Source organism: Manacus vitellinus, unplaced genomic scaffold (genome assembly GCF_001715985.3).
Source record: "Manacus vitellinus isolate BGI_N305 unplaced genomic scaffold, ASM171598v3 scaffold_6_pilon, whole genome shotgun sequence".
Classification (NCBI taxonomy): domain Eukaryota; kingdom Metazoa; phylum Chordata; class Aves; order Passeriformes; family Pipridae; genus Manacus; species Manacus vitellinus.
The window spans coordinates 28,192,034-28,219,685 of record NW_021940750.1 but is presented as its reverse complement, the minus strand read 5'-3'; the positions used below and the strand labels follow the sequence as shown (position 1 = coordinate 28,219,685).

General features: G+C 36.2%; 2 protein-coding genes across 5 annotated transcripts in view; one reads left to right on the top strand and one right to left on the bottom strand.

Moving 5' to 3' along the window:
- Nucleotides 1-4,761: 4,761 nt before the first annotated feature.
- SERPINA10 (serpin family A member 10) lies at nucleotides 4,762-13,313 on the top strand. Its single transcript, XM_008933581.2, has 5 exons — nucleotides 4,762-4,879; nucleotides 7,774-8,514; nucleotides 9,453-9,726; nucleotides 10,453-10,600; nucleotides 13,029-13,313. The coding sequence occupies exons 2-5, from the start codon at nucleotides 7,806-7,808 to the stop codon at nucleotides 13,218-13,220; spliced, it is 1,323 nt and encodes a 440-aa protein (XP_008931829.1). The 5' UTR covers nucleotides 4,762-4,879; nucleotides 7,774-7,805; the 3' UTR covers nucleotides 13,221-13,313.
- Nucleotides 13,314-15,664: 2,351 nt separating this feature from the next.
- PPP4R4 (protein phosphatase 4 regulatory subunit 4) overlaps nucleotides 15,665-27,652 on the bottom strand; it is a 67,041-nt gene continuing 55,053 nt past the window's right edge. For 2 of the 4 annotated variants that reach the window (XM_018082680.2, XM_025896071.2), the window contains 9 exons: nucleotides 27,442-27,586; nucleotides 26,538-26,579; nucleotides 26,372-26,446; nucleotides 24,293-24,368; nucleotides 23,768-23,848; nucleotides 23,350-23,443; nucleotides 22,843-22,913; nucleotides 21,929-22,105; nucleotides 15,665-16,817 (listed from right to left, as the gene is read on the bottom strand). In XM_018082680.2, the coding sequence (XP_017938169.1) occupies nucleotides 21,933-22,105; nucleotides 22,843-22,913; nucleotides 23,350-23,443; nucleotides 23,768-23,848; nucleotides 24,293-24,368; nucleotides 26,372-26,446; nucleotides 26,538-26,579; nucleotides 27,442-27,586 (757 nt within the window). In that variant the 3' untranslated portion in view covers nucleotides 15,665-16,817; nucleotides 21,929-21,932. The remainder of the gene's footprint in view (nucleotides 16,818-21,928; nucleotides 22,106-22,842; nucleotides 22,914-23,349; nucleotides 23,444-23,767; nucleotides 23,849-24,292; nucleotides 24,369-26,371; nucleotides 26,447-26,537; nucleotides 26,580-27,441; nucleotides 27,587-27,652) is intronic. The other 2 variants (XM_018082681.2, XM_018082682.2) reach the window with 2 other exon arrangements.

The window sequence follows — 27,652 nt, the reverse complement described above, 5'->3', positions numbered from 1 at the left end:
GGCAATGTGGGTAGCACTAACTTGCACCCATTTGGTACTTAGTAACCCTCAGCACATTTCCTAAGTGCCCAAAGGCACTTTTTGCTTGTCTGTTACAGAGGCCAAAGTGCAGACATTTCTTCATTACATCAGGTAATTGCTTCAGGCCAGACAGCCAGACTGCAAGTCTCAGGAACACAACTTGATTATCACAGCAGTAAGGAGACAAATGTACAGTGCATGTAAACATAGAATTTGGATAAGAAATTGTGGGAAAATAGATCATATTTCAAGTTCAGGTCATCAGAAGTCACTGATTGTAAAATTTTCCGCCATTATGAAGGTGTAATAATAAAGGGGTTTCCCCCTTAGATATACTAACCTCTTAGACACGTTTTAACTCCTGCTTTTCAAGTTGAATTTTTTCCAGGAATTTAAAATAAAAATGCACTTGCCTTTTACATCTACTGGAGAAACTTTGACATGACTTCCCAAGAAAACAGATATATCTTCCAGTGCCATTTTTTTAAGTTTGTGTATCCTGCCTGCTTAAATCCTATCTCATGACACAAACTTAATAAGGCACAGAGAAGGACAGCTGTCCAAACACGCAAAATTATCCTTCTTCCCATCTGAGAACTAAAGGTTCTGATGACACCTGCTGGCTCCATGAGGACTCAGCAAACCCCAGCCGGTCCCTGCTGCACCACTTCAATTCTTCTGTGTAAAAATGCAGGATAAATAAATTATTGCAAATTAAACTTTTCCATTGCTGCAAGTCAGAAAGTCACAGGAAAACAAGGCTGGGACCTTTAAAAGGTCATTTATTTCCCCTGGAATAAAGCAGGGGTCCATGTTACTTTCATCAAACCTCATGGAGGATTATTTCACCTCTTACTGAAAATTGCTAGTAGTTCTCTGGGCAAACTGCTACCCTGTTTCATCATTTTTGCACTTCCTATAAAAGATTCCGTAGTAAGATGTCTTATTAAAAGACAATTATAGTTTTATTTGACAGTTAAACAGTGCCTGACTATGAAGTTGAAAATAAAATGGAGATACTTCAGCCCTGTGTTATGAAATACTACAGCTTTACTGCTTTGTCCATATTGTACAGTAATGCACCCATCCCACCTCAGGTGAGATAAAGGAATATGTACCTTCCAAAGATGCTATAGGAAACCTGTCACATGAACAGTGGCATAGGTCTAGTTCTCTACAGAAGGGCCAAGCTTATAAACAGAGTAGGCCTGGAGCCACAAGGCATTTGCATCCTGATTATTTCAATTATACTGTGTGTTATTTGAGTGGGAGAAGCAGCAACCTTGATGAATCAGATTGTTGACAAACTAAGCATGTTCAGGAGACCATAAAAAGAACTGTTTTATAACTGTTGGAGCATGTTAGTTTATGTGTTATGAGTAATTTCACAGTGAGACTTCAGAAGAAATACAGATCCCTGAAAATCATCCCTGCGTATCTCCTGAACTACTTGTGGTATAATGGTATTTTGTTTAGTCTAAAAAACATGGAAGATGTTAGATCACATTCAGCCAAAATACTTTCCTAAATTGACACTTTTTACCTTTATTCCTCTCATCAGACTCCAGCCTGGACAGTATTTCTGACTGATTTCAACTAGCTCCATCAAGACAGGTGTAAATATCCTGTGTCTGCCCTTGAAAAAGCAAATGGGTAGCCACTAGCTGGGGACAGAAATTTGCAGGGCCTTGAGTGAAATATATCTGTTTGGTTACTACCTTGTTTGAGCAAGGCAAGAAACTCAGTTCCAAAAAATCTCTTACCAGGAACCTGGTACAGACACAATTAATTAAACCACCTGTCTCCTTCCTGGAACCTGCTCTCAGTAGTGCAATAATGCCCATCATATCTCATAGCCCACTTTGAATCTCAGCTGTGGCTGAGTTACAAACTGCTAAAATGGGTCATGGCACGTGGAAGAGAGGCATTACTTAAGCAAGCACTATTGCTGTACCAAGGAGATTGTAACTGGAAGGAATCATGGTTAACACAGGGAATCTAAGCCAAAAAACCCCAAATATTAGGATGATTAGTTGCTTCATGGTCAGGGAAGGTTTCCTAAAATAGATTGAGGAAAGTAAGTAAAAGGAGAAGCAGCCACTGAAGCAGAAATGTTACCAGCCCCACAGGAAAAACTACAAAAGGATGAAAGACTCATAACAAAAACCCTCTGAATATTTGGAACAAGCAGTTCAATCTGCCTCTGCAATATCTACCCCCAGGTACTCAAGAGTCACAGGGCTTTGTCAAACAGATTGGTGAGAACCTGGACTACATAATCACTGCCAAATTTTTCAGAGTTGCATATGCATCCACAAACAGTTGTTTATTAGAGAACAGACGGTCTTTAGCTCAACTGCTGACCTATCAGTTGCCTATTGCCCAGCCTCAGCACTGCACTGGCACAAGGTCCCAGCAGAGACACAACGGGGCAGCAGTACACATGTATTGGCCTTGATTGTTCTGATCTCAGAGGTGGTTTTGTCCTAAACTGTGGAAAAGTGCAATTTTGCCAGAGGGACAAACTGGCAAATCCTCTCCCAGCAACTCACTCTGCGAATATGTATAGTTTGGCAGAGTGTTACCCATATGCTGTGTGGCGTTTCACTGCTCAGAAAGCTCTGTAGAAATCAAAGGGCAACTGACAATATAAATAGTAGTTGGTGGGAGGAATACGTTACTCCCGATAGTGTATGGAGAAAAACTAGCATGGGCTTTGTGAGTAACTAGAAAGGAAAATTCCCTCAGTTCTCTGTACACAGCCAATATGTCTTTCCTCCAGGTAAAAGAGGACTGATACGGGTTTTGTGGTCCAGAAAAGATTTAACTGAGGGATTCACAGACTTTAAGATTTCTTCAAACCCTTCTTTTCAGTACCATCTATAAACAAGACTTAATCTTTTGAATATTAAACATCAATATTGCGCATCTTAACTCATGCAGGGCTTCCAGCAGTGACCACACATGTCAGAGTCCTGGTGTGAGGAGGAAGAGGCTTGGTCGCTATTGTCATTGCAAATAACTGCTAATTTTGCTGAGCACAAAAACTGGCTTCTGTGCACATCAGGTTTTCCTTGTATTTTCTTCTTGGGCCACAATCACAGTACCACAGTCTGCACATGACACACAGATTTGGAGGCACATCACAGTAATGCAGCTTTGTTCAACCATATCAGATGCAAATTTCTTCCATGCAATGAGGATACAAACCTGGTTAGACCATGGAGGGCCTGCATTCAGGTCTTAAGCCCTTCCTAATCAAATCTTGCACTTCAAAAGCAAAAACTGTTTCCCCCTTTATAGAAGCAATACTCATCAACAACAAACAGAAGCCTTTTTGCTTTGAGTCCTGGATGCCAAAGTCCATGACGGACTTTCTGAAATGTCCAATACTTCCACTTACACTGCACGTCGTATTTTTTTTCAGTTCAGCCAGAAATTAGAGAATAGACCCCTTATCTCACATTTTAGGGCCAAATTCTTTTTCTTTTACAATCCAAATCAAAATGAAGTGTTCTGTTTCATTTGGGAATATTTTCAAAAGTAATTTAGGAGCATGAGGGGAAGATAAGGAGTTCCATGTATATGTTCTATTTGGAATTAGGCCACTGATCAAAATAGTGAAGAGTTTAGATCATGCTCATGTATAAGGGTAGATGACCTTCCGGAAGAATTATGTTGAAGCTATCAGAGCTTGTTTCGCGTAAGAAAGCTTTCCTGCCTAGGAGAGGTATCTTTCCCCAGAGAGAGTTTCAGATGTTTTCTCCTCCTGCATTCCAGAGAAACACTCCCTGGCATGAGAAAAAGATAAGTCCACAGACACGTTGAAGGTTTCCCGCAGAGGGGGGCACAGAAATTATAAAAGCTCTGAGAAGAACAGGGGCGTGTCTTTCTCATGCCCACTGTTTGAAGTACTGTTAGGATAATCTTCTTTTAAATCTAGTCTTCTCAACTTTGGAAATAAATTTACCTACAATCCTTCCACTGCCTGGAATTTCAGGGATAACTGTGTGTTACCTTACTTCACACCATGCTACAGAAACTGCTGAATAAACTGCCCTAAAGAATGTGTCTAACCCAAATAATAATGCTGAACAGCCAAAATCAGCCTGTCAAACCTGTCCAAGCAAGACCAACTGCAAATTCAAAAAGTTTATCCATACCTCCCATAGCTCTGTATAACTTTTGTGGGAATACCAGCTTCCCCTACCTTGTATTTTATAAGAGAAACATCCCTCAGCGCTTATCAGCTGGTTAATGTTGGCATACTGATATGTCACCAAATAGCTGGCATGCTCTTGAAAGAGGGAGGGAGTGGAGCCCTGGCCTCTCCTCCAAAAGCATGGCCAAATGGCAGGGCAAGGAAGCTGGTAACACCCCTACAAACGTTCTGTACGTTCTCCCTCCCTCCCAGTCTCCCTCCCTTGTGCTTCCCCTGCCTCAGTGAATTGTGACATAGCCTTTTATGTAAGGAGGTATTTAAAGCAGGATTGGATACTGCTTCCACCACTGAGTAGCTCAGAGCCTGCCTGTAATATAATTAATTCTCATGGACAACTGGATCTGTGGGGCCACATCCTGACAGGGTGACGAAGGGCTAGATGCAAAGACTTTCTTGTTTTCTTGTTTCCTGTGAAAAATATAATATATTTACTGGAATATAACCCTCCCTCATTATGCCATTTATGGGAAACAAAATTCAGTGTTTATAAAGCAGTTAATTTATAACAGACAAAACCAGATTATCACTCTTTGGAAGGGTAAATATTTGTTCAAAAACTTCTACATGGGACAGACAACTTCTTCTCATTTTTAAACACAGCTGATTGAGAAAAGTAACAGAGGAGCTACCTAACAGGTAAGACAAGATTTATATGAAGCATTTAGATTGTAAAGGGAAGGATTATTATATTTTTCATACATATATATATATATATGCAATTTTACATATTTACCAGTGAGCCTCTAGATGTGCAGTTTTAAATGCTCTAATGTCTTCAGAAGAAAAAGGCATTTGCACAAGTAACTTCTTTAATACTGATACTACTAGAAACAAGTATTTCTTAAAATGGAAATAATGTTCACTTTGTTCTAACACAGTTTATTAATGAACTGTCTATGCATAAAGTGAGTTACCTAAAATTAGCAATAAGCTTTACTTGGGTCTAAAAATATGAGTCTATAATCTTCAAAAATTCCACCTTATTGTTCCCAGAACTGTTTTTTCCTGGTTCTAGAGGACATGTTTTATTTCTAACTGTTAGTAGAGGTGAATGATACAGCTGCTGTAATGTTAACTTTAAATTTTTGCAATCTCAGATTTGCAGGGAATATTTAGTGCAACTGCAAAGTTCTTATTCCTGTGATGTTAATTACACCCAAATAAGTAGCATTTGTTTATGTTACTATTTGTGTATGCTGTTATCAATCTTTTGAGTGTTGAATGGTCTGGGATGTGCCTGTAAAGAAGAGCTTCCACATTTCCCCTGTCCTTTCAGTCTGAAACCTATTTGTGTTGGGATGGCAGAGCCCTCTGGAAGGCAGCTCATCACTTTCCCCATTCAGTCCCTTTACATCTCATGGAGGAGCTGGTGGCCCAGTTGAACCAAGTACTGTCCCCACCTCTCAGAGAGATGCAACAGTGACATCTGCCAAACGCAACACTGCCAGATGTTGCACCGGAATTGCACTATGCCTAGAAAAGATGAGGAAGTGCTGGCACTCTGCAATGCCTAATGAGCAGTTAGGCCTGATGCTCTTTTAGAGGGATGGATTGCGGCAGAAAACCCTTCCTCTGTGACTGAACGTGATCAAAAGCAATATTTTCCAATCCCTGCTTCTGTGCTAGAGCTGACTCAGCAATGTCCAAAGATCCTTCTTTGAAGTAGGGATGACTCCCAGAGGAAAGAACCTCCTTCTTTGCTGCCAGGGCAGGCACAGCATTGCAGCAGGAACAGGAACTCTGTGCCTGTGTTACTTCCCACAGAAGTGGGTCACTACATAAACAGCAGAAATGCCCAGAAGTTACTGCAATAGCTCTGAACTGCACTGCTTGCAGTCCATCAGTGGACAGTGAGTATCCCAACTGTCCAGAAATCACATGCACCATTTGAACAGCAAGGCAGGAGCTGAAGTGAAGTCATTCTCTTCTCTATTCCAGTCCTGCAAAATCCAGACACTGAGAATCAGATTGAAAATAAACCAGGAGTTAATGGGAAAGAAAAATAAAGAAAAAAATATTCACTAAATATTCGCTGCATATTTTACTCTGTTCTCTGTCTGCCATGTTATGCCTCGAGAGGAGGCATAACATTCAGGATTTCACTGCCTCCCGATTAAGTCATGACAGCCCATCTGTGTTGCACCAAGTACAGAACGTGACCTATTATCTCAAAAGAAAATAGCACACCACCTGACTGCCAAAAGCACCCTGTGACTTGGCACCTGAATATCTCAGTACTCACATCAACATACCTTTTCAGGACTAACTCCCACAGCCTAAATTAGCCAACTGTGAAATTCAGCTGAACTCTGAATAAATTGAATAAAAGCAGTTGTCCCATACACCAAATCACAAATTATACAATGACCATAATTTGCTGTACAGATCCTTAACTTAAAAGGAGTAGTTTACAGTGTCATGTGATTCTAGACTATTGAATCACTTACTACTTTAAAGATGGACCATATAATCCATCTTTTCATCTCATTTATCTTTCTGCATGCCACTGCTATAAAAAAGGAATCTGTGCAGGCTTGGTAATCTTGGACATCCTGCTTAATTTACAATGAGAAAATGCATCTCCAAAGACTGCAGCCATTCAAAATTTTTCCAAAAGGTGCAATTCCACACTGCTGTATGGGAAAGAATTCATATATTGCTTTAATGGAAAGGTGGATGATAACCATATTTGCATTTCATGCTTGAAAAGTGTTTCATGTGCAAATTTACCCCATTAATGTGTGATGCTAAAGTTTGCCTGAGGTCTCCTCTAAGATGTGTCCAGTTTTCTCCAAATGCTTCTTTGGTCAGATGAGAGACCTTGTATTAACTTTTCTCAGAAATCAAAACTTGTGTAAAATGCTGTATTTTTAAGTATAGAACAACTGCTTCATCCTTTTGCTATTTGACATTGAAACATGCTATTTTCAGGGAGGAAACAGCACCAATGGACCTATTTCAGCATTTGCTGGACAGAGAAGTAGAAAAGAGCAGGGAATCCTATGGCATGTGATCAGGAGAACGATCTGAATGGAGTGATAAACAAACTAAAGCAGGAGGAAAAGTGAAATGAAATTATGAAGGCCAAGCATATTGTTTCCACCACATGCTGCCTAGAATTCTTGTGCTTACAGATGACATCAATTTCCCAGGATGAAAGGTGCAACACAGCTTTTCACTTTTCATCTTTCATTTTCCATTTTTCATCTTTGAGCTGCATATTGTGCTTGAAATCTGGGTTTCATTTTGTAAAAAAAATAGAAGTGAGCAATGGAAAATCAGTGAACTACTCCTGACATGAATCTCCAATACCAGAAAATCATGATATCTTTTCTGGATTAATTTAATTATGTTTGAAACTCCTCTCTTTCACTGATCCAAATTTGACTTATCAGACAGGAATGAGATCTTAGATTTAGAATATATACCCTGAACAGGCAGAAAGACCACTTCATTACATCTGTGACCTTTTGCCTTGTGAAGAGAAGAACAAACTAAAAAGTCATTGTGTTGCCTTTCTTTTTTTCTAGAGAAAAAAAAGAGCTCATTACTGGATGTCGACATGAAAAACGGAATTTACCTACTCCTCTTAAGTGAAATATGTGTTGAATTCATCAAGGCTGGCATCAAACCTAACATTTCAAAGGACGAAAAAGACAATAATTTCTTGGAAAGAAGTAAAAATGTCAGTATTTCTGAAGAGTGGTATCCTCACAAAAATATCTCTAAGCCATCTGAAGACCAAGGTCTTGAAGACTTCACTCTTTACAACTTCACTGAAAAGACTGCAAATTTTGGATTTAACCTCTACAGAAAAATTGCAATGACACATGATAACAATGTGATCATCTCTCCCCTTTCTGTATCAGCTCTCATGACTGTTTATATGCTGGCAGCCAAAGGGGAAACATACAGACAAATAGTAAAAGGTCTAAACCTCCATGCTTTGAAGGACAGCATGGATCACCAACATTTACCAGCTTTGTTTAAAGAACTGACAGATAAACTCACAATGAATCAAGAACTTCTCCTCATGCAAGGTACTCTTTCTTTTATCCAAAAGGACTTCAGACTCAAGGAGTCTTTCCTGAATTTATCTAAGCAGTACTTTGATATGGAATTCTTGAGAGTGGACTTTGAAAACTTTACTCAGGCAAAACTTCTCATAAATCAAAACATTTACAAGAGGACCAAAGGAAAAATCCCAGATCTTTTTGAAGAGCTTGACCGCCATAATAAATTGCTACTTGTGGACTACATTGTCTTTAAAGGTAATAGCTGGTTTTATATTGGAAAATTATTATTTATTAGAAGAATCAAAACTCTAACTTCAGCTACATTAAGAGGAGCTTAAATAAATTCAGATGTCCTGTTTCTCTGTGTCTCTGTCTAGATTTACTTCCTTCCTTTAGGCTTATTTAATAGGAAATTATTTTTTATGATAGGGAACCACAATTCTACGCTTTCTTCCATACAAAAGTCTCAAAGCAAAAAAAACCCCTTACCTCAGTGCATCCCCAAATGATCTCTATGACTCAAAAGCATGTTTAATTTTCATTCATCCACCAAAATGAAAAAGCCTTGATCACAATACTCTTGAATGCTGGATACCGGGCATAAAATTATGGACGAATTTTACATAGTACACAAAATCATTGAAACAAAAATAATTTTTCTATTTCCATCAAGAATCCCTTTCCCCAGAGGAACCCAGCTACCCCATTATACTACCTATGAGGGGAGGGAAAGAAATAGCTGTGATGGGCACAACCACTCTGTGGAGAGGTCAGTGCATTACTGAATCCCCATCCAAAGAACTGTATAATTAAATTACATGCAGGATATTGAAGAGCTGGCAGAGAATTTCAGAGAAGGTTACATGTCAATAAAGGTCAGATGCTCACCAGGCATTTAATAAACAGAGTATCAATTCTAAACCTGAGTGGAAACCAACCTTAGGAAAATATTTCCCTTCTTTCTGTGCAAATGAAGGAGTTTGCGGATTACTTCCTTTTCCTTTTTCTGATGTAAAAAAATTCTGTTAATAATTTCATGTACTGAAATTGTCATCCACTTTTCCCAGATACGACTGACAGACGCTTCAACTAGATACAGAAAATATCCTATAGTTTTTTTAAGCTTTTCTGAACATTTTTCTAAACAAATCTAAATGCAAATAATGATTTAATTTCTTTCTTTCTTTCCTCAGGCAAGTGGGTCTACCCATTTAATTCCAAATTCACAGAAATGGAGACTTTCCACATAAATAAATACAGAAGTGTACAGGTACCCATGATGTTCAAGTCAGATAAAATTAATTCAACTTTTGATGAGAACTTAAGATGTACTGTGATAAAGATACCTTACAGAGGGAATGCCCACATGCTGATTGTTATCCCAGAAAAAGGGGGAGATTACATTTCACTTGAAGACCATTTGTCTACAGAGCTTGTGGAATCCTGGCTTGGAAACATGAAAATCAGGTACTGCTTTGACACCCATGGGCCCTAATGTCTTTGATGCCTATTGCAGCAAAGTAACAAAGCTCAACAAAGATTAGCTGGTCTTCCTAAGCCTTTTCACATGTTAGCATCTCTGTGGCATTAGGTATCTACAGAGCAGAGGTTCTTTAATGGCCTGTCCACAGCCCAAGTGTCACATGAAAGTTTCTACTCTGGGAGGACAAATCTTTGACTCCTCTCAGAAGTGTCTGTCTTTCTGAGGGCATAGTCAACGTAGTCTTTCCATATTCTTCCTTGGGTATTCTCTCCCCTTAAATACAGCACTGACAGGCAAAGTCCACAATAAATCTAAACATGAAGCACATTTATTACACATTTCTTACCAGGGCAAATCCAGAGTGACTGGTAAATTTGAATATGAAAATGTAAACCCAAATTATTCCTGTGGAATGTAATTCCTGAAGCGACAATTATTTTCACTAGTCAATAAATAAGTGTGTCATCCTGGTATCAGGGCACTTTTAAGTGCCGCTGAAAGTATTTTATACAGAGAAGGAAATGATTTCTTGGATCACTGGGAGTTAACAGGTCAGAGACAATTTTCTGCCAAACTAAATGCCAGCAGAGACTCTTCAGTGTCTGTCCCTTCTTTCTCTGTATAAAGCTTAATTCCTGAGTAGTGTGCATTTCAGCAGCCAAGTGTTCTACTGCATAGTCCAAGTTTGCACTGAATTTTTTTTTTAACAGAACAGTGGATATTTCAGTTCCAAAGTTCAAACTACAGCAAAAATACAAGATGAAAAAACTGCTTCATGGTCTTGGAATTAAAAATCTCTTTACACGTACAGCAGATCTTAGTCATCTCACAGATCAAGAATATGCAGCAGTTTCACAGGTAAGCCTTCCAAAATTCTTGCTATTTGGATTGTAATAGTAGATAAATGGCCCAGCCAAGAGACTGTCATACACATTTATAGGGACACTAATACCAAAGTACCTCATCTGCAATCTAAACACCTTATTCAATATGGATCTCACTTCAAGTATGAGGTGTATAGAAGTAAGGGACAGTTATATGTCACAAATGCTCAACACCTCCCAAAGCTAATCCATCACAGGAGAAGAGCTCTGCCTCAAGAGGAATATGGTTGACAGAGAAGGAGCACAACTGCACAAAAACTGTGAACAAGAAAGACATTGTAAATTACTGTCAAATGGTAAAAGCCAGAGCACAGAAGGAAACCCAGAGGGAACTCATCATACACAGTCCAGAGACAGGTATAATTCTCAAAAAATAAAGAACTTTGGAAAGTTCAAATAATAAAATCTCAAAAAGGTAACAGTGAGAAAGAGAAATCAAAGCAGTCCTGCCTATTCTTCTGCATACCATGGAAAATTAAAACCAGAATCTCACAGCAAAGCACTGGCACAACATAGTTGTACTCCAACCAAACAGATGTTCCACTTCATATGCTGGAACTTTTAAAGATCTTTAAACAGGCAAATGCAAGAACAGTGAATGGCCAAAAAGACAGAACACAGCCCCAAGGAAAAAAAGGAGGAGGAGCTACTTAGTACCACTACTTAAGGGAGAGCAAAGATGAATTTCAATAGATTGTTAGAAAACAGAGGCAGAATGAGAAGCAGAAGAAATGGAAGACAGAGGACTTGACAATCACATCAGTATCAAGAAAGATCAGGTCTGTGTGACAAGAGATGCCTTATGAAAAAGAAACAGCTAGTCTATAGAAAAGACAACTTGCTGATGATAGAAAATTAAAAGGCATGATCAAAGAAAGGAGATAAAAGACATACTACACAGAGAATCTTGTACCTTTAGAATGGAGGTGGAACAAGATGAAATGCAATTAATGCTAAATACAAATTACATTAGAGTAGAAGTAACAAAATTTCTGAAACAAGATGAATTTATAAACAGTTGAGGAAAACAAGACCCAAATGATACTAATCTGACACAGGATTTGAAAACACAGCTTTATAAACTTATGTAAGGTGAAGACCCTGGCTCCATCTTCTTTGCATCCTTCCTTGAGGTATTTGTATCCTATGAGAAAGAAGTATCCAGATGCTGCTCTTACAAGTCTCCCTACACCAAATCCTTGTAGAAGCCTTTGGGACTGGCCAGTTAATAGGGTGGTATAATAAACACCTCTATATAAGTTTCAAAAACTCTAATGCCCGACCTACAGGTTTTCAAAATTGTGCTGGCTTAACAAAGCAACCTTTCTGGGAAAATGTAACATCCTAAGAATAAATACTTAATGGATGAGAATTGCAGTGATTTTCAGTTTGTTATAAACTATTTCACTGTTGGGAAATACAATGGCAATCTGCAGCACTTTCCCACCCTTCCTTGTGATCATATAGCTTTTGTACTGATTCTCAGCAGTTAACTCTATTGTGTTATGAAAAAAAATCACACTTTAAGAGTAGCTGCTAACTGGTATTAGAAGCAATATGTGCATCAGCTGTAAAGTGCCAAAGGAGCATCCTGTCCCTGTGAATCATGAAAGCCAAATTCATTATTTAAGAATGTTTAGCAGAGAGCTCAACACTGGTGAAGTCCTTTAACCGTCTCATATAAGTAATTCCTAGAATGAGGAGTATGGGAGTTGGAAATCCACTAGCTGACCAGGCAGTTCACCAAACATAGAGGAAGCACTCAAAAGTATATGCAGCCTGAAAGAACAAAATGGAAAAGAATCAGATTCTGTCAGCCTGCGATTTCAGTGGGAAGGTCCTCAAACCAAGCCAGCATTAATCTCATTGCTGCACACATTTAATCTGCGCTACCAAACGAACAAATTAGAAATATACAGGGAAAAAAAGCCAAGATTGATCCATTTCCCTAAGCTCTCACAAAATCAGCTGTGGATGACATACTCAGCCAGTGTTTGTGACTGCTGAAAACACTCCCTATTTTTGAGAAACTCTCCCTTGCACAGTTAGGTGTCAAAGAAGAGCACTATACAAATGCAATGGTTGCTCCATGCTACCAGCTGCAAGAACAAAAACCCCAATCTCTAAGTGAAGTCTATGCTCAGAAGCATGGAAAAGCACAATGACTCCTGAACTAACATCCACAATGTGAGTATTGTGGGTATGGTGGCTGCACTAATATCTTTGCTGCTGAAGTAGACAGCACGTGGGTCTACCAGTCTAGCAGAGTTAGATTGCACTGACCCACTCACATTTTTGATCCTTAACAGAAGCCTACTTCAACTGAATGCCTCACTTGGAAAAATATTCTTCATGTTAATATTTATTTCTGTCACATATTTTATTTCTACCTTGTACTTCAGGTTGTCCAAAAGGCAGTAATTGAAGTGGATGAAGAAGGAACTGAGGCTGCAGCAGCCAGTGGGTCAGAAATAATTGCACTCACGGTGCCTCCTGTCATCAAAGTGAACCGACCCTTCCTTTTTATGATTTTTGAAGAAACTTTTAAAACATTACTGTTCATTGGCAGGGTGGTTGATCCAACAAAAATGTGAATAAAGGTAACAGTGTCTATTCTTTGGTACATAAGAGGCATTACTTTTATCTTATTAATTTCTATTAGAATAAAAAGACATTGAAATATGAAATGTGAAAACCTGTTTTGTCTCTCCAGCTAGCAGCAGGTCATCCTAGTAATTATTAATGCCAAGTAACAAGCTAAATTCACTAAGGCTCAAAGTGGCAAAAATGTGACTTTTAAAATCTGTCTGAAATTAAAAAAAAAAAAAAACAAAAAACAAAACCACAGAACTGAATTCTCAAAAATCAGTATTTTAGTGATGTCTGAATAAAACCCCAGATTCATATGCCAAAATATTCCCAAACACTGCAGTTTTCCTCAATGTTATCCTCTGTTGCAGAGACTTAAGAGCCTAGTGACTTCAATGTTAGCGTACTTTTGCCACTTACAAAAACAGAAGCAGTATCAAGCCCTAATAAAGAATTTATAGCCTCTCTCTAGAGATCTTTATAACTGAAGAAATTGCACTGAGTCTATCATGAAGTCTAATACATTGTCTGTGAGTGTGACCTCTTAAAGTGTTTATGCAGAGTATCAAATCACCTCATTCTCTCAGAGTACATGATGTGCCTGCTTTGAAAATATTCCCTGTATTAAAAACAAAATAATTCAGAAAAATAACAGATATTCTGAATGTGGAAAATCTGGCATGTACTATTTCATAACACCAAGCTGGGCCTCTCCTAAAACCAGAATTTCTGCCTCTAATATCATCTAGATACCAGGGTGAGCTATGTAACAGGACTTTATGACTGAACTATGACCGACTTTGGTAGGAAAAAAACATACCTCCATAAAATTGGAATAAATCTATTCATGGAGTTCATCCCAGAGTCCAAAATATGTTGCCAAAATGCTACAGAAAAACACTTCCATGATCTAAACACAATTCCCTTTATTCAAGTAGAGCAGTGATTTCAACAGAACTGCAAAATCTTAATATTCAGTAAATTTTAATTAGCAGAGTCCTATATATAAAGTACGGAACAACACAAAAATCTCCTTCTAGCTTTATATAACTAACAGATCTAAGCCTTATTTTGCTTGCTCATACAACCTTCACAAAATAGGTGCCAAAAAGGGAGCAGAAGAGTGTTCAAAATCATTTGACACGGAGCTTCAAAGACGTCTTATCAGTAAACACACATAGACAGATGCATCCACAAGAGAAGATACAAAAGATAAATTAGAGGATAAAGATGGCAAATCTCAAAAAATCACCTCAGTTACCATTAGATGTCTGCCCACAACAGCCCAGACACTGGGGTAAGACATTCACAAAAGGACTTAAGAGGCAGGTTCTGGTATCTGACTGGACTACGAAGGTACATCTAACCTAACTCCACAAGGCAGTATGAACGTACCCAGAAGGAGAATCACTCCTTCCTGCTGCTGGTGTATATGAGAACCAACCAATTACACTGTAAAGTTGACCTTCAGCTGTTATTCTGGACCTACAGGTGATTAGCAGGTAAAACCAATGCTTTGAGGGGTTCAAAAGCACTGGTGCCCTTTAACAGAACTAACCTAGAAGTGAGAGGCCCCAAAAAGGACTGCTTGGATGAAGGTCTGTATTGTGAAGGACTGATGAAAGTATGCACAAGACACCAAAGGTATTCCACAAGGAAGATGCCTAGTCCAAAAAACATTTAAATAGAGCATTTAAAGATTACATAGCAAGAATTTATTACATAATAGGGTTATTGAGTGGAGTATGTGTTATCAGTATTAAATAAATTAATCAGTTAAAAATTACAAACAAATGACAGCCAATATGAAACAAAAAGACAGACTGTATACAGAACTCATTACATGCTTTTAAGGGGAAAAAGAGCTTAGATTCATTTCTGAACTTACTGGTTGTTTTGCATTGCTCTAATAAAGCCACTGAAAGGGTAAACACAGTTTTGTGTCCTGTTCTGCAGCTGGCTGCTGCTGGTCTCAGTTTGGTCCCTAGCAAAAGTCAGACTAAGAACAGATTGAGCAGTCTCCTGTGGCCCATGGGTGAGCAGCTGTAGCTGGCACAATGAGTTAGTTGTCCATGGGGAGCTGGGAGTATCTGTTTTCATCAGTGAGACAAAAGCAGAACCCAGGAGAAGCCAGCACAGGTCATCTGTGTATCTATATCCATACTGAACGTTAAACATCGTAATACTTGCAGAAGCTTTCAAAGAAATCTGTCATTTACAAGATCCTACACCAGGCTGCAGAACAAACTGAAAATTTGAGTGTTTCCACAGAGCCTAGACAATGTCTGTGACTTAAGTCAGAATACAGGTAAATCCAACTGTGGTGTAAGAAGCTTAAGAATTCAGAGACTGAAATACTGCCAAATCCAAAGGCACATTTTCTACTTCACACAAGACAGCATACATCCAGCATTATTACCATTTTAAATAAATACCCTCTATGGGTAAATGCTTTTATTTATTTTAATTATAAAAGATGCCCTGAGAACTTTTTTTCAAGAACATGCATGTACAGCATTGTCCTAGGTTTTATTTTGAGTAAATCATTGTTCATGTTTTTACATTATAAAAAGTAACCACACGCGCATATGCATACACAGATCAGATCATCTTTATCATACACCAATAAATTTTAAAAACCACATATTTCTGATATCAATATAGTAATGCTGCTTCGATTTTGGAATAGAGAAGCTGACAATAGCTTCATAGGCTCTCTCTCAAGTATTGGCATAAATAGCACTTTTTAAAATAGGATTGCATGTTTTTCCACAGAGAAATTTTGATAGAAACATTAGCATTAGTACAAACAAATGCAGATGACATCACTGAACCATGACAGCTTGCAATTACAGCTGATTAAAAACTGGATTCATTACTATAAATTATTCAAGTGAAAATACAATCTGAAATACTAAAAATCAAAACAAGTATTTATATAACAAAACTTATGAAATAAAACTTTTTTTTTACATCATCTGGAGACATTTGCTTTTAGATTGCTTTGAAACTTATACAGAATTTTTATGAACTGAGTACTTGGAAAAGCATTAACTCCAAATTCACAGCACAATGCTTCTAAGGTTTATGGTTTTTTTAATAGACTGATCAATGGTTCTGGACTTTGGTCTTAAATCAGATTCTTTAAAATGTGGGATTACTTTTTCATATTCATAACAATTCTTTCTATTACTTGCATAAAACATGGGTGCTGAGAGTTGCTAAAATTGTAGATAAGCCAATTAAGTAATGGGTATGTGCATTCTAAATCTAAGAATTTGAACTACAAAGGCATAATAGAAGAAAACAAAACCTTCTCTTTAGCTACAGCAGTAAAGAGTACATAGCTGAAGTTATAGTCCATATCATTTCACAATTCTGCAACCATTACATTGTTTATCTGAACATATTTTGCAGCTTGGAATTTTATTTAAAAGATTTATTTAAGAGTTTTAACATCGCAGGATGTATTTTATTCATTCCAGGTATTAGAAAGTCCCATCTGCTGCTCCCAACTTATCTCACCAGAACGTTGCTTCCACCAGTTTCTGGTTCCCTCTTTTTTCTGTCAGATGATCTAGGAGTTTGATTTTCTGTTTTTTCTTCATACAAAAGAAGAAACATACATAATTTGTTGTTACTATATTATTAAATAACATAACAAACTGTTATTGTGCGCAACATTTTAACATAATTATAAGCTGCTGTGCTTTAAAAATTACTAGTTGCTCTACTACACCCACTAAAAAAGCCAAATGGACACATCCTGAGGGCATTCTTCACAACAAGGGTGAAGTTCTCCATTAAGTTGTCTGCAGAAGGTCCCACAGAGATCCATCTGAGATGGCTAAGCTATTACAACCAGTCTGCTCATGGCTACAAAAAGTGCCAGAGGTCTCCAGCCCAACCCACGATAAAATCTGGGGAAAGTGAAGATGGGGAGGAGAGAGAAACTTAGAGCTCATTACTGTGTGATTTCTAGGTCATCTGTTGACCACAATGTCCTCTGGGTAGTTTCTGGATTTTTCATGCCTTAATTTTTTAATCTTTAAATGTACTGGTTTTCAGCTTCACAGAGTCGTGGCTATGTCAATTAAAAACTGTTTGTATTGGTCAGAAATATTTCAAACAATGGGGCTTAATTTTTAGAACTCTGTGGAAATGTTAATTTGCATCAATATTTTACAGTATCATTTACATATAACACAATATATTGTTCTGTTTTGCCCTTTTAAAACTGCTGAATATTTAAAAACTGCATATATTGTACGATAATATATCAGTGTCAGGATACCTACCAGTTTCATCATAAAAATGTGATGCAAAACATATGCCATTCCCACTGGACCTCAGAACTCCTAGCATCTTAAGCATCAGCATGAAAACATGATTAGAAGCTGTAAGTAACCAACTCAAAGTGTTGGAGATCAGTGGCAGAACTATTTCGTTTTGTACTCAACTTCCTAAGCAATTATATGACTGGATGAAAGACAGTATATAAAATACTTACACATATAATTGCTATAATATGGCCATGCACCAAATTGGATGTCTAAAGGTTCAGCTGTGGACATCTTATAAAATACTGATATCAATTTATTATTAACAAATTAATTTCTATGCAACAATAAACTACTCCCACTTTTTAGAGGATGGAAAACCTGTACCACTCATTCTTGAAGAAAGTTTTAAATGAAAGGGAAATAATATCAGGCAATATCTGTATGTCTGTAGGCAAGATGCACGATTCTTAAGTGCTGTCTATAAGGTGGATATTTTTATTGATTAATCTATAAAGTTTCTAAATAGTTTTTCAGGCATTGGAATGGGCTGCCCAGAGAGGTGGTGGATTCACCATCCCTGGAGATTTTTAAACACAGATTGCACATGGTACTGAGTGCCATGATCTAGTAAATGGACTGGATTTGGACCAAGGGTTGGACTCGATGATCTCGGAGGTCTTTTCCAACCCAATGGATTCTATGATTCTATGATAAAAAACTGGATATTGAAATCAGTCATATTACAGCAATGTAAACTCAAGCTAAACAGATTATATCTATTCTAAGTTGAAAACATTCAAAAGAATATAATAAAGCTTCACAGCACAATGATACAAGATTGGACTACTTGACAGAACGCAGTGTTCATGAATCATGTCAATGTCTGCACTAGGATGATTCATGATCTAACTGGCAACTCTTCAAGCTAAAGTCAGAAAAGCACGTCTGCTCTGCAAAGTGATTGAAATAAGATCACTTGTGGGACGAAATACTCAACCAGTGCTCCTTGTGATTTTTTCCTATTCCATAAGGTACTTAAAGCAGATATTGATCTCTTTTGTGATTCCACCATTAAGTTACACAGGTGCATCTGAAGCATAATTCTTGTATTTTCTATTGCTTTAGGATTACCTAAGGTCTAGCAAATTACAACAATGCTAATGGTCACTTTCTTGTCTTGTGAGCACTGGAACATGATTTACTGACTTTTTTTTTCTTGCAGCTACATTATTTTCACATATCTGAAATGGAACAAACCACATGTTTGAATTCATGAGTAGGGTAAGTGAAGAACTCAGTTCTCCATCAAAGTCACTTTGAGTTTTGAAAAATTCCTGGAGCATTATCATATATGAAATCAGAAATTCTTCATCCCTGCAAACTGCACTGTATTGTCAAAAGTGAACATTTGCCAATATTCAGTAGAGCAATTTTATGGAAAATATTATGCTTAAGCAAATAGACAATATGTTGTCCAAACATATATCACTTTGAACTAAGAATCATTCATTATATCTGATTATATTTTAATTATTAAACAACATGTTACAGCCCACATAACACACCTAATTATTTAGAAAAAGTAACATATTAGAAGTTATCATATTCAAGTTGTAGAGCCAGCAAACTGAAAGCTAGGACTTGCCAGAATTAAGATGAGATGGCCAGTGCAAAGTTTAATCAGCACATATGTAAATTTACATGACGATATAGTCTAACTATATACTCAATTATTATTTTCTCACAAGTTTTCTGCCTTAGTGAGTCCACTGAAGGTGACACTCATTCATGAGTACCTATTCTATTGTATTTCTCATTGTACAATTTTCAAATTGTCCTCTCAGAATCATTTCTGTCAACTGCTTATATACTTGGATATCAATTTTTTCCATCTTTCAACTTAGAAAATAATGTTTCCTTGAAACTGGCATGTTTGGGTTTATTTATTTTAATATGTGTATATTTGGCACCAGGACTGACTTTCTGAATAAAAGAAAGATAAAAGGTACACTCAAACATATCTGTGATTAATGAGGTTATGCAAATGAATGCATTTACCGCCCAACATTCCTTTATCTGTATCTCTTAATTCCTCCTTATAGAGCTGCTCCACTTTCTTATGAAAATAATTAAGTATTGGGCCAGATTACAAAAGAGAAAATGAATCTACAGCACAGCAGACATTATATCAACTTGAGAGATGTGTTTTCCCTCAAGAACACAGAATATAAAAACTCTTACTCAGAACTAAATGTACACCATCCTAAGCCTCTTCTTCTTTCTCCAAAAATGTTTTTCTTCCCCTAGTATATCCTATTGGCTTCTGACACCATGCAGTTTAGGGACTTTCTGAACCAGAGAAAGCATCCAGATCATTGTGTTTGATCAGATACAAACTTTTAAATACTCTGCTGTTAAGGTGTTCATGTGGGAACGGTAGGTTGAGACTTGAAGCTGGGTGAGTCTCTTACATTTCACTCTCCTGCCTGAAGACAAAGGTGCAAACTGCTCTGTGTGAGCCTTTTTCTGTCCCTTTCTATTCAAGCAAAAGGTATCAGTTTTATTTTAAGTGACAGATATAAAAACCTTAGAAATATGGAAAAGTTTTATGTTATGTAAAAAATGTCTAACTAACCTTTGCATCTAACTGCTTTGTGAATATTAATCCATTTATTTTCCCCAAATCCTTGTGAGACATGAGTAATTGAAATTCCTACAATGATTGCTAAAAAAAAGATCATATTTGAACTTATTTTCTGGTTTTAAAGCAAGGGAACAGAGGTATATAGTGAAAGAAAATGAGGTTTTGAGCACACCTAATTTTTGAAACTACGTAGCACTCTATGACATTTTACATTCTCAAGGTACATGTCCCATTTACTTTATAGATATCTGAAAATGTCAGCATGTCTACTAATCTAATAGTTGAGTTTGAAACGACGTACTTTGAAATAAGTGACCACCTAATGATCACCTATAAAAAGTCTGAAGTACTGTGGGTATTATTAAGGAGAAAGCATTAGACACTGGCAAAGACAGAGACAGAGGGCACTGTGATTTCACATCATAAGGACAAATTACTGTGAAACCACTTAACACAAACAGTCCATCTTCATTCACTACTTACCTTCCAACCTCTTCTACCAAGAAAATGCAATTTTAAAAACAAGAGATCACTACACAAGCTTGACTTCATTCCAGAAAAAAATTATCTTGTACAGTGAAGATGGTATAACTCCAGCAGAAAAATTCAAGTATACAAGTAGATAAATGAATGCTGTTCAGAGAATTTCTTTTCATGTTTGTTCAACTTTTGAGTGCTTTGTTTTGTAATTTACAAATTCTATTAACTTAAAATTGTGAGGAAAGTGGAGGGGACGTTTTTTGGTTTGTTTTTTAAAGGAATCTGAAAATACTGAAATGGAAAAATATATTCATTCTGATACTTAACTCACCAGAAAAGACCATTCAAGAGATAATACTATTTTTTCCTATTTATATCTGGCAAACCAGTGTAAGGTGTTTCCTCTTTCCTACCTTGGCTTCTACTACACAGATCTACTTTTCTAAATAGCCTTGCTTTCTTGCTACAGCTGGTTCATTTCCCTTCTCCATTCTGCTTTGGCTACGAATGAAAATCTCTGCTAGCCAAGAAAAGTCTCAGTTTGAGCACCCAAAATTACAGCTAGTCCAATGGAAGTAATTTAGACCTAAAAGTTATAGTGTAAAAGAAATCTGCAGGGAATTTCCTGCCAGTAAGATAATGGGAGATTTGAGTATGTGTCACAGTGATTTTCTAAGACTTACAGTTTTATCATACGAGCAAACAAATACATTCTTGATTCTTGCAAAATGTTGAACAGTTTAGGCTGATGTTTAAAGAGAACCAGCCTAAGGCAGATGCTTAGCACTGAATTTTTGATTTATCTAAATGGTTAAGGCAAGGCAAAGAAGGCATTAATAACAAGTAACAGTACCAGTTCATTGTAAGTCTCAAGATTCATCATTAAATTGTTACATAATGACACATAAACTATATAAGCACATAAAAAGAAGGACGATGAAAAATTAAGTAGTCTAAAAATACTTATATTCTGTTTCTCCATTTACAGGCAGCTAAATCACTGTGACTGTAATTATTATATATCAAAGGCACTAACCTTCACTTTGTCCCATTTTACCCTCCCCAGAATCTAGCAGCTGAATGCAAACATGTGCAAGAGAAAACAATGTGAAAGACTAATTAGAAGGTAATGCCATCTTAGAAACACTTATTATTGCGTACATCACATTTCTACACTGCTATTTTAGTGTTTCAAAATCTGTGTGCAGCAGTATCTTAAATATAGGCTGAATTTTACATGACTCCTTTGAACTCCCTTTGAAAATGTTCCCCGTAAGTTTGGTTTAACCTCTCGTCAACCACTTACATGCTCATCCTTCGGGACTGACTCTCCTTATTTCCACTGTTCTTTTGGTCAGCTGAGTTAAATAAGTTGCGAGAAGAAGAACTAGAAAGGAAGGCAGCATTCCCACTACTGCCAGTAGAATGAGTCCGGAATGAATCATCTGAAATAAAGAGTTGCAGCTTAGACAAAGAATTTTGGCTGAAAAAAAATAAACACAGAGTAAACAGAATGAGTTGTTTTTCCAGTGGCAATAGTGGCATATTTCCTATGGCACTAATCCAAAATTTTAAGGGAATGGCTTCAATTTAACATTTCTTCAAGTATTTTTATGATAAAAACAATAAATAATGAGAATACGCATTTTTAAAAAAATATTAATACATTTAATGTATGAAAATAGTAGGATTTATTTGGCCAATCTTTAGCTGCTTAAAATGTAGCTATTTAATATAATTTAATTGTCCAGTGGCCATTAGTAGTGAACGGAAAGAAAGGTTCCTCTAGGAAGTCGTTCATTTCAGTCTTATCTTTAATCATCCAAACTCTTCAACATCTAGTGGAAAGAACTGCAAACAGCAATTTCTCTTTCTTAATTCAGTAGAAGTTATACATAATACTCCTTTTCCTTATGTAAAAAAGGTGGGAGAAAACTGCAAATCCAACCTTTTTATGGTATCCAAAATTCCAATTGGGTCATGACAAACTCATTTTATTTTTACTACTTTTAAATGCAACTTCAAGCAAATTTTTAAGAAAAAAAGAAGAGCCTGAAAAACAGACTAACTACACTAGCACTTAAATGTTCAAGTGTACTGCATATCTATATGCTGCTGTCTTTAGTAGAATGATGTTTTACAACATGCCTGTTTAATGGAGCTGACATATTCAACATCCACACAAAAAACTAAAGTAAAACAACATAATAACCTACTTACCACTAAAGGATAACATACAACTCTTTCCCATTCCTGATACTGAAGATGTATATCCTGTAGCAGAACTTTTACTTAAAAAGCAAACAAAACAAAACCAAATTGCTTATTTCAGAAAGTGCTCCTCTCACTTGTATCATACTGCTGTTTAATAATCTTGGAGGTTATTTCCGAGTTTGTATAAAAAAATTAAATGAGAAAGTTATGCTGAAATCTCTTCAGTAATGTACAAAATTAGATTTAGCAGTTCATATCAAAAATTATTTTTAATACATGAGAGAAGGTGACATATATTAACTTAAAAGGAATTCACAAAACTTTTTAGGCTTCAGCATGCCTTAGATGGTATTTCTTCCCTCAGTCAATCAATTAAAGAGAAAAGTGAAAATTTAGATCACAATTCAGTGAGCACATCATTACTTGCATAGATTCATGTGCATATAATTTCATAACAGCTGTCTATTAGTACACAGTTGCCTATGAGGTAAGCAATGAAGATAATAAAGATACTTAGGACACTTGTCTATGTTGCTGTATTTTGGATGAAGTGCTTGAGTACTGAAAGACTGGCTTCGAACCAACTTGGATTTTTTTTCTTCTTTGCCTAAAATTATAAAGAGCAAACATTTTTTAATATCAATATCATTGCATTTCCTCAATAATTAAGAACACTTTTAAATACAGTTTTCTGTCAACCCATGGTAGCTGAAGAAATGGATTTAAATACTTTAATAATGAAAAAAACCCAAACCTTGGGTCACTATTTATGTACTAAAGAATAAAAAAAGAACCTAAAAACCACAGAAAACACATTCACTTCTAGGAGTGGAATGTTTTCCTTTGTATAGTAGATGAAACTTTGGTCCACAGTTGTCAACAGTGGAGAGAGACCAAAGCATTCTAGGAGAGTTTTTAAAACAATTCTTACCTGCTGATGTACCAGAAGAGCTTCCAGAAACAGAGAGATTGATACTTTTTGCCAACACTGATGATGCTTTACTGTCTCTACCTACGAAAAAAGTCCAGTATAATTGCTTCTCTCTTAAAACGTAGATTTATATAAAAGAGAGGACATAACATATCACAGTCCTGGGGCAAACAGTAATAAATATCTAACCCAGGGCTACTAACACTTCAGAAATACCACAGAAGAGTATTTACATTACATGCCAAAATGAAAAATAACAGAGAATTTAAATTGTAATGCATTTTACTAATAAAGCCAAAATAATGTATATATTATTATATTATTATATATATATACTATTATATATAATATATAATGATGCTAGTTTTCATAAATAACTTTAGAAATATATAGAAGCAAATTTTATTGCCACTTTCCTAAACTCTATTTATGGTGTAAAGTGTCTCTTTTCTGTTCTTTTCTCTACTACCTTTGTAGAAGAGTAAGGCATGCACAAACAATATATACACAAATAAATAAACTTACGCTTCTTTTCAAACATTTTATCATTAATATTTGTAGATCTTCCTTCAGTTTGCTGCTTCTCTTTTTCTAATTGTTCCTAAAAAAATGAATAATTTTCTTAAATATTACTCAGGAAAAAGTAAATAAATTGTGTTTCAACAAGGGATTGCTTCCAAATCACTCAGATAATGGTTCATTTTTACTCTCTCCTACTAGTAGTTCAACCCCTAGTGAATATCCAGAGAACCAATTAAACAATACTGGAAGAAATCAGGCAAAATAGCTCATAAAAATCACACTCTGAAAAAAGCTCAGAGTTGAAGTTCAAATCTATAACTTATTATTAAAATAATGCCTGGCCTTTGGGGTTTTTTATATTAAAAAAGATACAGAAATTGTCAGCTGGCAATGTAAAAATTTTCTGTTACACAAATACTCTGAAAATAGCACTGGCAATATTTTTAATTAAATGAAATACAATTCAATGAAAATGTTTTTCTCTAATGCTAAGGTGTGTCACATGCTCAAATATTATAAAGGTCTCAAATTAACATCTACAGTTTGTAAATCTTTATGCAAAACAAAATCAGCTATGTAAAATTGTTCATGGTCACGGAATTTTTTTGCCTTTCTGTAACATTAGGTAGCCTTAAAATATCTTCTATTTGGTGAACAGATATCACTCCAACTTCAAAAAATTATATAATATTAGCTTATTTTCTGTACCATCTTCATAAATAAAAACTGTTAAGTGAACCACATTTGTTCTACTCAATTTTTTTTCATGTCACTCTAATTACTACCCAAGTTAAAAAAAAAAGAAGAGGTAATTAATTACAGTCAAGGTTTCTGGAATATAGTTTCTACAAAGTCTACTAAAAGTAAGGAAACTTATTAACATATTCAGTATTAAAGCTTTAGCAGTCAGATACATTTAAGTGGGCTGAATGGCTCTTCATCTGTTCGGGATTGCAACATGTCCCAATTTCCTGTGTACACCTCAGGTTCCCCAAAAGCATGCCTGTCACAAACAATGCCTGAGGCCTTTGTGATACAGAAGGTTTGCCCCTATCAATGGACTATAACACAGGAATTCTAAAGTGTAGCTGTAGAAACAGTGTAAAAATTAATGTTATCATACAATACACAGTAACACAGAGCACACCAGAGGCTATTTTCTTCTGCCCCAAATGCCTTCACTATAAAAGCATTCATTGTATCCATTTGAAGACTGTTAAAGCTAAGTTCAAGACTTGGAATGTGTGTATGCAGGTCCTGAGAACAAAGTTGAACTGCTTGCTCGTGATAATGGGAGGTGGCAGGAAGGACATAAATCAGGTGTATTTATACTGAGCAAATCAGCTGTCCAAGAGAAGACCTGCAGGACCTACTGAAATCAAAGTGGACCACAAATGTAGGAAACAATTAAATTGTTTGGACAGTCTTGAATCTGTTCTGGTTCTCTATAGAGAAGTTCATATATTACAAGTCAAAGGAATCGTGTTAAGGAAATTCAGGATCTTCTAAATCCTATCAGCTTCTTAGCTTCTCCCACCTCGGGCTGGAGAGGAGGCAGCAGAACGGAAGACACAGAGGACTGCAGTAATCTAATCTTGGCTCTGGGAAAATGTAGTACGTGGTGAAGATGTAAGCTATGTGGTGAAGTGCCTACTGCAGCTTTTGTTTTTCTTCTTTTTCTGGCTAACAACAAAGCTTGTAACAGACTGAGCCTCCTTCAGCCTCCTTGGGACAAAAGAAGTTATGACATTAATTTCCTTGCCTAGGGAAGCTGTATGTGAATTCTGAGGTGTTCCAGTAATCAGTTTATTATGTTATGCGTGGTATTTTTCAAGAAACTCCAGTTTGCCTTTCTAATTGATAAGCAGAATTTAGCCAGTAAAGAAAAGGATGTTAGAAAAGGATGTTATTTGTTACTTTGAAGGACTTAACCTTATTGTAAAGTGTAAAATGAAACCATACAGAGATTATGAAACTAACAGGTCTCTCCTTAATATCCCTTTCCCCTACCTTAAAATTATTGCTTCATTAATATTTAGCTACGATCTGTTAAAAAAATGACAGTGTACTGATAAAATATACCATTTCCAAAAGGAGATGCTCTTGTCTCTCTTTTTCTTGATCCAATAAATCATTTTCGTAAAATCTTTTCTGAAACTTCAAAATAAAATCAATAAAAATAAAAAATCACTACATGAAAATGGAAATTTAAAGTAGTCGGTAAGTATTAAAGCTAGTAAATACTTACAGCATCTACAGAGATCTCCATTCTGTCCAATTCTAACACTGTCTATAAAGAAAATTAAAACAATATTTATTATTACTCAAGAGCATGCCATGCTTTTAAGGAAAAAACTGTCCTTTCTTCTTAAATACTTGAAGCCTATGCTTTTATTGTTGTGCTACGATGCAGTTAAAAACTGTCAGAGAGTATTCTCAGAGTCCTGCTGAGACTCAAAATGAATAAAATCATAGAATATCTACATGGAACTCAAAATACACTCAAGCACTGAAGCAAGAATGGCTAGAGCACAAGCTTAGGAACCTAGACTGAAAAAGAACAACTCAGGAATCTGTGAATAACTCAGAAGGCTCCATGCAGGTGTTCATCCAACCTCTGCTGCAGATTGGCCCTGTAAGGAAGCCACCTACTTTAGCTATTTCACTTCATGGTTTCTAAATTTGAATGTATGGGCATTCCTTAAAGATGCACTTTTTTGAATATTCACATTACAAAGACATTTGTAACATTTCAAAATTCTGCAATGCTTTATCTGTATATTGTATAACACAGATTAACAAGATATCACTATCTCAAAGACCCAATCAGTTTTACTAGGATCAACATTTAATCCTGTCTCTAGTCATCTGCTATTTTTTCATAAATGGTCATTGAGCCAAAATATTGAATCTCAGTTACTAGAAAATAACTGCAATATAAGTAACCAAGGAAACATCAATGCTACTAAATTTCACAGAAGGCACTATACTACATCTTCTTTTTAATTGTTCAAAATTTCATCATAGACAGTGAAATTTTTTAATCTCCTGTTCTTATGTTAAAAAAATCAACAAAGAGCATAACTTTAGTCATCCTAACTTTTAATGATTACCCTAAAGACAAAACACTGCTAAAAAAGAAAAATGCTTACTCGTTTCACAATGGTCAACACATCTTTGTCTTTCTCTTGACACAAAAGTTTCCTTATACATAATTCCAACTGCTGAAGTAAATGTTTATCAGTGGGAATCTTCAGAGTAGATTTAACTTTTGGCAACAAATAGCATAGCTTCATTCTACCAAAAAAAAAAAAAGGCAAATATTCTCTTTTTAATGCAGATGTTTAATAAACATTATTGATT

Coding starts and splice junctions, on each gene's coding strand:
- SERPINA10 (XM_008933581.2), top strand. CDS start 7,806: ATGAAAAACGGAATTTACCTACTCCTCTTAAGTGAAATATGTGTTGAA. Junction 8,515..9,452: donor GGACTACATTGTCTTTAAAG/GTAATAGCTGGT, acceptor TTCTTTCCTCAG/GCAAGTGGGTCTACCCATTT. Junction 10,601..13,028: donor AATATGCAGCAGTTTCACAG/GTAAGCCTTCCA, acceptor CTTGTACTTCAG/GTTGTCCAAAAGGCAGTAAT.